Source organism: Ranitomeya imitator, chromosome 2, assembly GCF_032444005.1.
Source record: "Ranitomeya imitator isolate aRanImi1 chromosome 2, aRanImi1.pri, whole genome shotgun sequence".
Classification (NCBI taxonomy): domain Eukaryota; kingdom Metazoa; phylum Chordata; class Amphibia; order Anura; family Dendrobatidae; genus Ranitomeya; species Ranitomeya imitator.
In genome coordinates this window covers 159,617,786-159,628,073 of record NC_091283.1, presented here as the reverse complement: position 1 = coordinate 159,628,073, position 10,288 = coordinate 159,617,786, and the positions used below count along the sequence as shown (strand labels likewise).

The following is a 10,288-nucleotide window of genomic DNA, read 5'->3' as shown; positions in this document are numbered from 1 at the left end:
TCTTCAGATTGATGCGGTAGCGGAGATTGCACCTATAGGACCTTTTTAGAACTATTATATTTCTCATGCATTTTCCCACAATGTCTGAGCAATGAAGATTCTGCTGAAAGCTCAAATCTGCAACAAACCTACCCTCGTTGGTCCACAATGTAACTTTTCAATGTATCAATGTTCCTTGCCAGAATGTTTAGAATCCCTTACAATTGTCATTTCTTTAATTCAGACACATTATTTATTGATGATTTTCTCTCTCTCTCTCTCTCTCTCTATATATACAGTATATATATATATTTATTATTTTCCTCATATGGCAGAAATTACTTCTTCCAGGTATGAGGAACCGAATATTGCGAAAAAGCGGAAGGTACAAATTTGCTGATTGAGAACATGCAAAATGCTCAGAATTTGTCCTTTATAAGGGGGAACATTTCATGTTAGAGTTTTTACTGGTGGAGGAAATCAGCAATGAAAGGGTGTGTGCCGACCACCGCGTGCGTCCTGCTCTGGCTGATAACTACAAGCTCCAGTGAAGACTCCTGTCCAGGTAATTATTGTCATACTTATATTGTCTGTTCAGAGGACTAGGACTCTAGTGCCACCTGTAGGAAGTAGCAATCCTAGAAGTCAACGTCGACCCTTTAACGAGCCTTGTTACGAGGGGCAGTACCCCAAAACACAATGTCTGCAAATTGAGATTCTGGTTTTGGCTTTTATCCTAAGTCATGTGACAAGGCTCGTTAAAGGGTCGACATTGACTTTTAGGATTGCTACTTCCAATAGGTGACACTAGCGTTCTAGTCCTCTTTCTTTCTGAAGAGACAATTTGCATATTTCCCAGAGGAGCGTCGCGGTTTTAAGTCTCCTCATCTCGGTATGCTTGACATGTCATACTTAGTACATCAGATGTGTAGTAACGTAGATCATGTCATGTGCCGACATAATACAGTGGGACAGATTCAAATGAGAAATCTAGCCACAAATCTCAGCCCGACCACCAATGACCACTGAACCCTGCGATCCTGATATTTCAGATCATTACAAACAATCCCAAATATGATTCACTGCAGGCAGCACCTGATACATTGTATGTGGTCAGATGGAGTGTGCCCTCTGGTGTCTAGACATGGTATTGCAGGCTTCATTTTCTGGCCTGCTTTTCTGGGTAATGAATGGCAAATCTTTATTCAGTAATTATGTGTAGTTCTCTGACTCTAAATCACAGCGGATAAGGTTAGATACACGGCTCAGCATACAGTACCACACAGGATAAGATTACATACAAGGCTCAGCAGATGGTATCACATAGAATAGGAGTAGATACACGGCTCAGCAGTCAGCATCACACAGGATAGGATTAGATACACAGCTCAGCAGACAGTATCACACAGGATAGGATTAGATACACAGCTCAGCAGACAGTATCACACAGGATAGGATTAGATACAAGGCTCAGTATACAGTATCACACAGGATAGGATTAGATACACGGCTCAGCAGACAGGATCACACAGGATAGGATTAGATACACAGCTCAGCAGACAGTATCACACAGGATAGGATTAGATACACACCTCAGCAGACAGTATCACACAGGATAGGATTAGATACACGGCTCAGCAGACAGTATCACACAGGATAGGATTAGATACACAGCTCAGCAGACAGTATCACACAATATCGGATTAGATACACAGCTCAGCAGTCGCTATCACACAGGATAGGATTAGATACACAGCTCAGCAGACCGTATCACACAGTATAGGATTAGATACACAGGTCAGCAGACAGTATCACACAGGATAAGATTAGATAAACAGCTCAGCAGACAGTATCACACAGGATAGGATTAGATACACAGCTCAGCAGACAGTATCACAGGATAGGATTAGATACACAGCTCAGCAGACAGTATCAAACAGGATAGGATTAGATACACGGCTCAGCAGACAGTATCACACAGGATAGGATTAGATACACAGCTCAGCAGACAGTATCACACAGGATAGGATTAGATACACGGCTCAGCAGACAGTATCACACAGGATAGGATTAGATACACGGCTCAGCAGACAGTATCACACAGGATAGGATTAGATACACGGCTCAGCAGACAGTATCACACAGGATATTAGATAGCTCAGCAGACAGCATCACAGAGGATAGGATTAGATACACAGCTCACCAGACAGTATCACACAGGATAGGATTAGATAGCTCAGCTGACAATAACAAATAGGATAATATTAGATACACCTCTTCTTGGTATTGAAGGACCATTCTATTGCTTTCTTTTTTCAATCCTTAGATGTGAAGGTGATTGGGGTTGGAGGATCAGACAAGTTGACCATTTTAAGAGGATGTCCAGGAACCCCCGGTCCTCATGGACCCCTAGGACCTGCTGGATCTAAAGGTAAAATGCAATATCTCATGACTTAATTTTTAAAGGTGTATTTCAGTCAATAAAAAATTATATTGACTGTGCATTAATGGTTTTCTCATGAGCAAAAGTTAATTTTAATCGATAGAGGGAATAAAAATAAACTTCACAATTGGATGTATTTAGATAAAATGTCCCTGTGCTGAGATAATCTTATAAATGTGCCCCTGCTGTGTACTGTGTAATGTCTGTGTCTGACCGTGCAGGGACATGGTCTGATCATACCACAGCTCCTGGGCAGAGCAGGACACGAGAGTATACAGACAGGACTGCCGGGATCATAGATGGTTCTTCTTGTGAGGTAAAACATTTCCCTGCCTTTTTACACAATGTGTTACTTCAAAGAAACAATCAGCTGTGATCCCTGCTGTCCTGTCTGTATACTCTTGTTTGCTTCCTCCCCTGCCCAGGAGCTGTGGTATGATCACACCATGTTCCTGCAGGGTCAGACAGGCCATTACACAGTACACAGCAGGGCCACATTTATAAGATTATCTCAGAACAGGGACATTTTATTTAAACACATCCAATTGTGGAAATTATTATTATTCCAAGACCTATTGATTAAAATCAACTTTTGATCATGGAAAAAACCCTTTAAGCATACCTCCCAACCGTCCTGGATCCAGCGGGATCCCGTCCCGATTTTGACAGTCAGCCCCGCGATCCCAGCATGACATTAGTTGTCCCGCACTGTTGGGAGGTGTGTATATCACCCGGTCAGCTCCCTGAGTCCCTGCATCCGCTGAGCAGCACACCACATATTGGCTGCTCTGTGCGCACAGGACCTGTGATGAGGTCACAGGATGGGAGGAGTCAGGGGTCACATGATCGGGAGGACCTCCATGTGCAGGACTCCGCTGGTTGTCATGGCGCTGGAGGAGGGTAAGCGTATGTGTGAGGTCAGAACGTGTTTACAGTGTGGATGTAGCAGAGCCATGTGTGTACGAGGTGTATGGATCGGAGCAGCGTGTGAAAGGTGTATGGAGCGGAGTCGTGTGTGTAAGAGGTGTACGGAGCCGTGTGTACGAGGTGTACGGAGCACAGCCACGTGTGTACGAGGTGTACCGAGTGGAGCAGCATGTGAAAGGTGTATGGAGCAGAGTCGTGTGTGTAAGCTGTGTACGGAGCGGAGCCATGTGTGTAAGAGGTGTGCGGATCGGAGCAGAGTGTGAAAGGTGTATGGAGCAGAGTCGTGTGTGTATGAGGTGTACGGAGCGGAGCCACGTATGTACGAGGTGTGCAGAGCAGAGCCACGGGTGTACGAGGTGTTTACAAGGTATACGGAGCGGAGCAGTGTGTGCAATGTGTATGGAGTGGAGCCGTGTGTGTACGAGATGTATGGAGAGGAACCGTGTGTGTATGAGGTGTACGGAGCGGAGCCGTGTGTGTGCAAGGTATACGGAGAGGAGCAGCGTGTGCAATGTGTATGGAGCGGAGCCATGTGTGTACGAGGTGTACGGAGTGGTGCCGTGTGTGTACGAGATGTATGGAGAGGAGCCGTGTGTGTATGAGGTGTACGGAGCAGAGCCGTGTGTGTGCAAGGTATACGGAGCGGAGCAGCGTGTGCAATGTGTATGGAGTGGAGCCGTGTGTGTATGAGGTGTACGGAGTGGAGCCGTGTGTGTATGAGGTGTACGGAGCGGAGCCGCATGTGCAAGGTGTATGCAGCGCAGTCGTGTGTGTACGAGGTGTATGGAGTGGAGCCGTGTGTGTACGAGATGTATGGAGAGGAGCCGTGTGTGTGCAAGGTATACGGAGCGGAGCAGCGTGTGCAATGTGTATGGAGTGGAGCCGTGTGTGTACGAGATGTATGGAGAGGAGCCGTGTGTATAAGGTGTATGGAGCGGAGCCGTGTGTGTGCAAGGTATACGGAGCGGAGCAGCGTGTGCAATGTGTATGGAGCGGAGCCATGTGTGTACGAGGTGTACGGAGTGGTGCCGTGTGTGTACGAGATGTATGGAGAGGAGCCGTGTGTGTATGAGGTGTACAGAGCGGAGCCGTGTGTGTGCAATGTGTATGGAGTGCCGTGTGTGTACGAGGTGTACAGAGTGGTGCCGTGTGTGTACGAGATGTATGGAGAGGAGCCGTCTGTGTATGAGGTGTAGGGAGCGGAGCCGTGTGTGTACGAGGTGTACGGAGTGGTGCCGTGTGTGTACGAGATGTATGGAGAGGAGCCGTGTGTGTACGAGGTGTACGGAGCGGAACCGTGTATGTACGAGGTGTAGGGAGCAGAGCCGTGTGTGTACGAGGTGTACGGAGTGGTGCCGTGTGTGTACGAGATGTATGGAGAGGAGCCGTGTGTGTATGAGGTGTATGGAGTGGAGTCGTGTGTGTGCAAGGTATAAGGAGCGGAGCAGCATGTGCAATGCGTATGGAGCGGAGCCGTGTGTGTACGAGGTGTACGGAGTGGAGCCGTGTGTGTACGAGGTGTACGGAGTGGAGCTGTGTGTGTATGAGGTGTACGGAGCGGAGCCGTGTGTGTACGAGGTGTATGGAGCGGAGCCGTGTGTGTACGAGGTGTACGGAGTGGAGCCGTGTGTGTACGAGGTGTATGGAGAGGAGCCGTGTGTGTACGAGGTGTACGGAGCGGAGCCGTGTATGTACGAGGTGTAGGGAGCAGAGCTGTGTTTGTACGAGGTGTACGGAGTGGTGCCGTGTGTGTATGAGATGTATGGAGAGGAGCCATGTGTGTATGAGGTGTACGGAGCAGAGCCGTGTGTGCGCAAGGTATAAGGAGCGGAACAGCGTGTGCAATGTGTATGGAGTGGAGCCCTGTGTGTACGAGGTGTACGGAGTGGAGCCGTGTGTGTATGAGGTGTACGGAGCGGAGCCGCATGTGCAAGGTGTATGCAGCGCAGTCGTGTGTGTATGAGGTGTATGGAGCGGAGCTGTGTGTACGAGATGTATGGAGAGGAGCCGTGTGTGTGCAAGGTATACGGAGTGGAGCAGCGTTGCAATGTGTATGGAGTGGAGCCGTGTGTGTACGAGATGTATGGAGTGGAGCCGTGTGTGTATGAGGTGTATGGAGCGGAGCTGTGTGTACGAGATGTATGGAGAGGAGCCGTGTGTGTGCAAGGCATACGGAGCTGAGCAGCGTGTGCAATGTGTATGGAGCGGAGCCATGTGTATGAGGTGTACGGAGTGGTGTCGTGTGTGTACGAGATGTATGGAGAGGAGCCGTGTGTGTATGAGGTGTACGGAGCGGAGCCGTGTGTGTTGTGAATTCTGTGGCAGAGCTCCCTCCTGTGGTCACAAGTGGTACTTCGGCTGATTCTCTCTATGAGCTTCCGTTGGTGGAGGAAAGTGGTACTGCGGCTTCTGAGTTTCCTTCCTCAGTTGATGTGGTGACGTCGTTAGGTGCTGCTCTATTTAACTCCACCTAGTGCTTTGATCCTGGCTTCCAGTCAATGTTCTAGTATTGGACTTGCTTCCTCCTGGATCGTTCCTTTGGCCTGCTGCTCTGCATAGCTAAGTTCCGCTTTTGTTATTTTTGTTTGCTGTTTTTTCTGTCCTGCTTGCTTATTTGTTTTTTTCTTGCTTGCTGGAAGCTCTGGGACGCAGAGGGTGTACCTCCGTACCGTTAGTCGGTACGGAGGGTCTTTTTGCCCCCTTTGCGTGGTTGTTTGTAGGGTTTTGTGTTGACCGCAAAGTTACCTTTCCTATCCTCGCTCTGTTCAGAAAGTCGGGCCTCACTTTGCTAAATCTATTTCATCTCTGCGTTTGTCTTTTCATCTTACTCACAGTCATTATATGTGGGGGGCTGCCTTTTCCTTTGGGGTATTTCTCTGAGGCAAGGTAGGCTTATTTTCTATCTTCAGGCTAGCTAGTTTCTCAGGCTGTGCCGAGTTGCATAGGGAGCGTTAGGCGCAATCCACGGCTGCCTTTAGTGTGGTTGGAGAGGATTAGGGTTTGCGGTCAGCAGAGTTCCCACGTCTCAGAGCTCGTTCTATGTTTTTGGGTTATTGTCAGGTCACTGTATGTGCTCTGACTTCTATGTCCATTGTGGTACTGAATTACCTAATCATAACACGTGAGTGTGCAATGTTTATGGAGCGGAGCCGTGTGTGTACGAGGTATACGGAGTGGTGCCGTGTGTATACGAGATGTATGGAGAGGAGCCGTGTGTGTACGAGGTGTACGGAGCGGAGTCGTGTATGTACGAGGTGTACGGAGCGGAGCCGTGTGTGTACGAGGTGTACGGAGTGGTGCCGTGTGTGTACGAGATGTATGGAGAGGAGCCGTGTGTGTATGAGGTGTGCGGAGCGGAGCCGTGTGTGTGCAAGGTATACGGAGCGGAGCAGCATGTGCAATGCGTATGGAGCGGAGCCGTGTGTGTACGAGGTGTACGGAGTGGAGCCGTGTGTGTACGAGGTGTACGGAGTTGAGCCGTGTGTGTATGAGGTGTATGGAGAGGAGCCGTGTATGTATGAGGTGTACGGAGCGGAGCCGTGTGTGTGCAAGGTATACAGAGCGGAGCAGCGTGTGCAATGTGTATGGAGTGGAGCCGTGTGTGTACGAGGTGTACGGAGTGGAGCCATGTGTGTATGAGTCGTACGGAGCAGAGCCGTGTGTGTATGAGGTGTATGGAGCGGAGCCGCATGTGCAAGGTGTATGCAGCGCAGTCGTGTGTACAAGGTGTATGGAGCGGAGCCGTGTGTGTACGAGATGTATGGAGAGGAGCCGTGTGTGTATGAGGTGTATGGAGCGGAGCCGTGTGTGTGCAAGGTATACGGAGCGGAGCAGCGTGTGCAATGTGTATGGAGTGGAGCCGTGTGTGTGTACGAGATGTATGGAGAGGAGCCATGTGTGTATGAGGTGTATGGAGCGGAGCCGTGTGTGTGCAAGGTATACGGAGCGGAGCAGCGTGTGCAATGTGTATGGAGCGGAGCCATATGTGTACGAGGTGTACAGAGTGGTGCCGTGTGTGTATGAGGTGTACGGAGCAGAGCAGTGTGTGTACGAGGTGTACGGAGCGGAGCCGCATGTGAAAGGTGTATGGAGCAGAGCCGTGTGTGTACGAGGTGTACGGAGTGGTGCCGTGTGTGTACGAGGTGTACAGAGTGGTGCCGTGTGTGTACGAGATGTACGGAGAGGAGCCGTGTGTGTATGAGGTGTACGGAGCGGAGCCATGTGTGTGCAATGTGCATGGAGCGGAGCCGTGTGTGTACGAGGTGTACGGAGTGGTGCCGTGTGTGTATGAGATGTATGGAGAGGAGCCGTGTGTGTACGAGGTGTAGGGAGCGGAGCCGTGTGTGTACGAGGTGTACGGAGTGGTGCCGTGTGTGTACGAGATGTATGGAGAGGAGCCGTGTGTGTACGAGGTGTACGGAGCGGAGCCGTGTATGTACGAGGTGTAGGGAGCAGAGCCGTGTGTGTACGAGGTGTACGGAGTGGTGCTGTGTGTGTACGAGATGTATGGAGAGGAGCCGTGTGTGTATGAGGTGTACGGAGAGGAGTCGTGTGTGTGCAAGGTATAAGGAGCGGAGCAGCATGTGCAATGCGTACGGAGTGGAGCCGTGTGTGTATGAGGTGTACGGAGTGGAGCCGTGTGTGTATGTTGTGTACGGAGTGGAGCCGTGTGTGTATGAGGTGTATGGAGCGGAGCCGTGTGTGTACGAGGTGTATGGAGCGGAGCCGTGTGTGTACGAGGTGTAAGGAGCGGAGCCGTGTGTGTACGAGGTGTACGGAGCGGAGCCATGTATGTACGAGGTGTAGGGAGCAGAGCCGTGTGTGTACGAGGTGTACGGAGTGGTGCCGTGTGTGTACGAGATGTATGGAGAGGAGCCGTGTGTGTATGAGGTGTATGGAGTGGAGTCGTGTGTGTGCAAGGTATAAGGAGCGGAGCAGCATGTGCAATGCGTATGGAACGGAGCCGTGTGTGTACGAGGTGTACGGAGTGGAGCCGTGTGTGTACAAGGTGTACGGAGTGGAGCCGTGTGTGTATGAGGTGTACGGAGCGGAGCCGTGTGTGTATGAGATGTATGGAGCGGAGCCGCATGTGAAAGGTGTATGGAGCGGAGTCGTGTGTGTACGAGGTGTATGGAGCGGAGTCGCATGTGTACGAGATGTACGGAGCTGAGCCCCATGTGAAAGGTGTATGGAGCGGAGTCGTGTGTGTGCGAGGTGTATGGAGCAGAGTCGCATGTGTACGAGGTGTACGGAGCGGACGCTGGCTGTGTCGGATCGGAGCGGATATTGCTCCTCGCTCTGACACTGACTGGCACAGGAGACACGGAGAGGTCTTTATCAGTGGCGTATCACAGCTGCAGCAACGTGAGCAGTCAGCGGCGCAGCTGGATGACACCATTCAGCGCCATGGGAATGGAAGCTGCCGGCTGCTGCGAGGGTGCGCGGTGAAAGGTGTGTGTGTGTAGTGATGGAGAAGGCAATGATGGGGGTGGGGTAACCATGTGTGGCCATTATACTGTACCCAGCATTCTGTGGGGCCATTATACTGTATGGAGCATCGTGTGGGGCCATTATACTGTATGGAGCATCGTGTGGGGCTATTATACTGTACCCAGCATTATGTGTGGCCATTATACTGTACCCAGCATCGTGTGGGGACATTATACTGTACAAAGCATCATGTGGGGCCATTATACTGTATGGACCATCACATGGGGCAAGTATACTGTACGCAGCATCATGTGGGGCCATTGTACAGTATGGAGCATAATGTGGCCATTATACAATATGGAGCATTATGTGTGGCCATTATACAGTATGGGGCACTGTGTGGCCATTATACAGTATGGAGCATCATGTGGAGCCATTATTGTTATGACCTGGTGGTCAGGACAATAATGGACCTGGTGGTTAAGAGCACACGGAATGACCTGATAATTACTGATAATAAGGACGAGCTCTGGGACGTGGGAACTCTGCTGACCGCAATCCCTAAACCTATCAAACACACTAGAAATAGCCGTGGATTGCGCCTAACGCTCCCTATGCAACTCGGCACAGCCTAAGAAACTAGCTAGCCCTGAAGATAGAAAAATAAAGCCTACCTTGCCTCAGAGAAATTCCCCAAAGGAAAAGGCAGCCCCCCACATATAATGACTGTGAGTAAAGATGAAAATACAAACATAGAGATGAAATAGATTTAGCAAAGTGAGGCCCGACTTACTGAACAGACCGAGGATAGGAAAGGTTACTTTGCGGTCAGCACAAAAACCTACAAAAAAACCACGCAGAGGGCGCAAAAAGACCCTCCGCACCGACTCACAGTGCGGAGGCGCTCCCTCTGCGTCCCAGAGCTTCCAGCAAGCAAGACAACAAATTAAATAGCAAGCTGGACAGAAAAATAGCAAACCAAAGAAATACAAGCTGGAACTTAGCTTCTGATTGGAAGACAGGTCACAAGAACGATCCAGGAGTGAACTAGACCAATACTGGAACATTGACAGGTGGCATGGAGCAAAGATCTAAGTGGAGTTAAATAGAGCAGCAGCTAATGAATTAACCTCGTCACCTGTGAAACTCAGAAACACCCACCAGAGGAAGTCCATGGACAGAACCAGCCGAAGTACCATTCATGACCACAGGAGGGAGCCCGACAACAGAATTCACAACACATTATACAGTAAGGAGCATCATGTGTGGCCATTATACAGTATGGAGCATCATGTGTGGACATTATATAGTACGAAGCATCATGTGGGGCTCTTATACAGTATGGAGCATAATGTAGCCATTATACAGTATGGAGCATCATGCATCATGTGTGGCCATTATACAGTATGGAGCATCATGTGTAGCCATTATACAGTATGGAGCATCATGTGGTCATTATACAGTATGGAGCATCATGTGTGGCCATTATACAGTATGGAGCACTGTGTG

General features: G+C 49.9%; 1 protein-coding gene across 4 annotated transcripts in view; it reads left to right on the top strand.

The window, feature by feature from the left end:
- Nucleotides 1-399: 399 nt before the first annotated feature.
- LOC138662257 (ficolin-1-B-like) overlaps nt 400-10,288 on the top strand; it is a 68,366-nt gene continuing 58,477 nt past the window's right edge. For all 4 annotated transcript variants that reach the window (XM_069747649.1, XM_069747650.1, XM_069747648.1 and 1 more), the window contains exons 1-2: nt 400-544; nt 2,306-2,410. In XM_069747649.1, the coding sequence (XP_069603750.1) occupies nt 466-544; nt 2,306-2,410 (184 nt within the window). In that variant the 5' untranslated portion in view covers nt 400-465. The remainder of the gene's footprint in view (nt 545-2,305; nt 2,411-10,288) is intronic.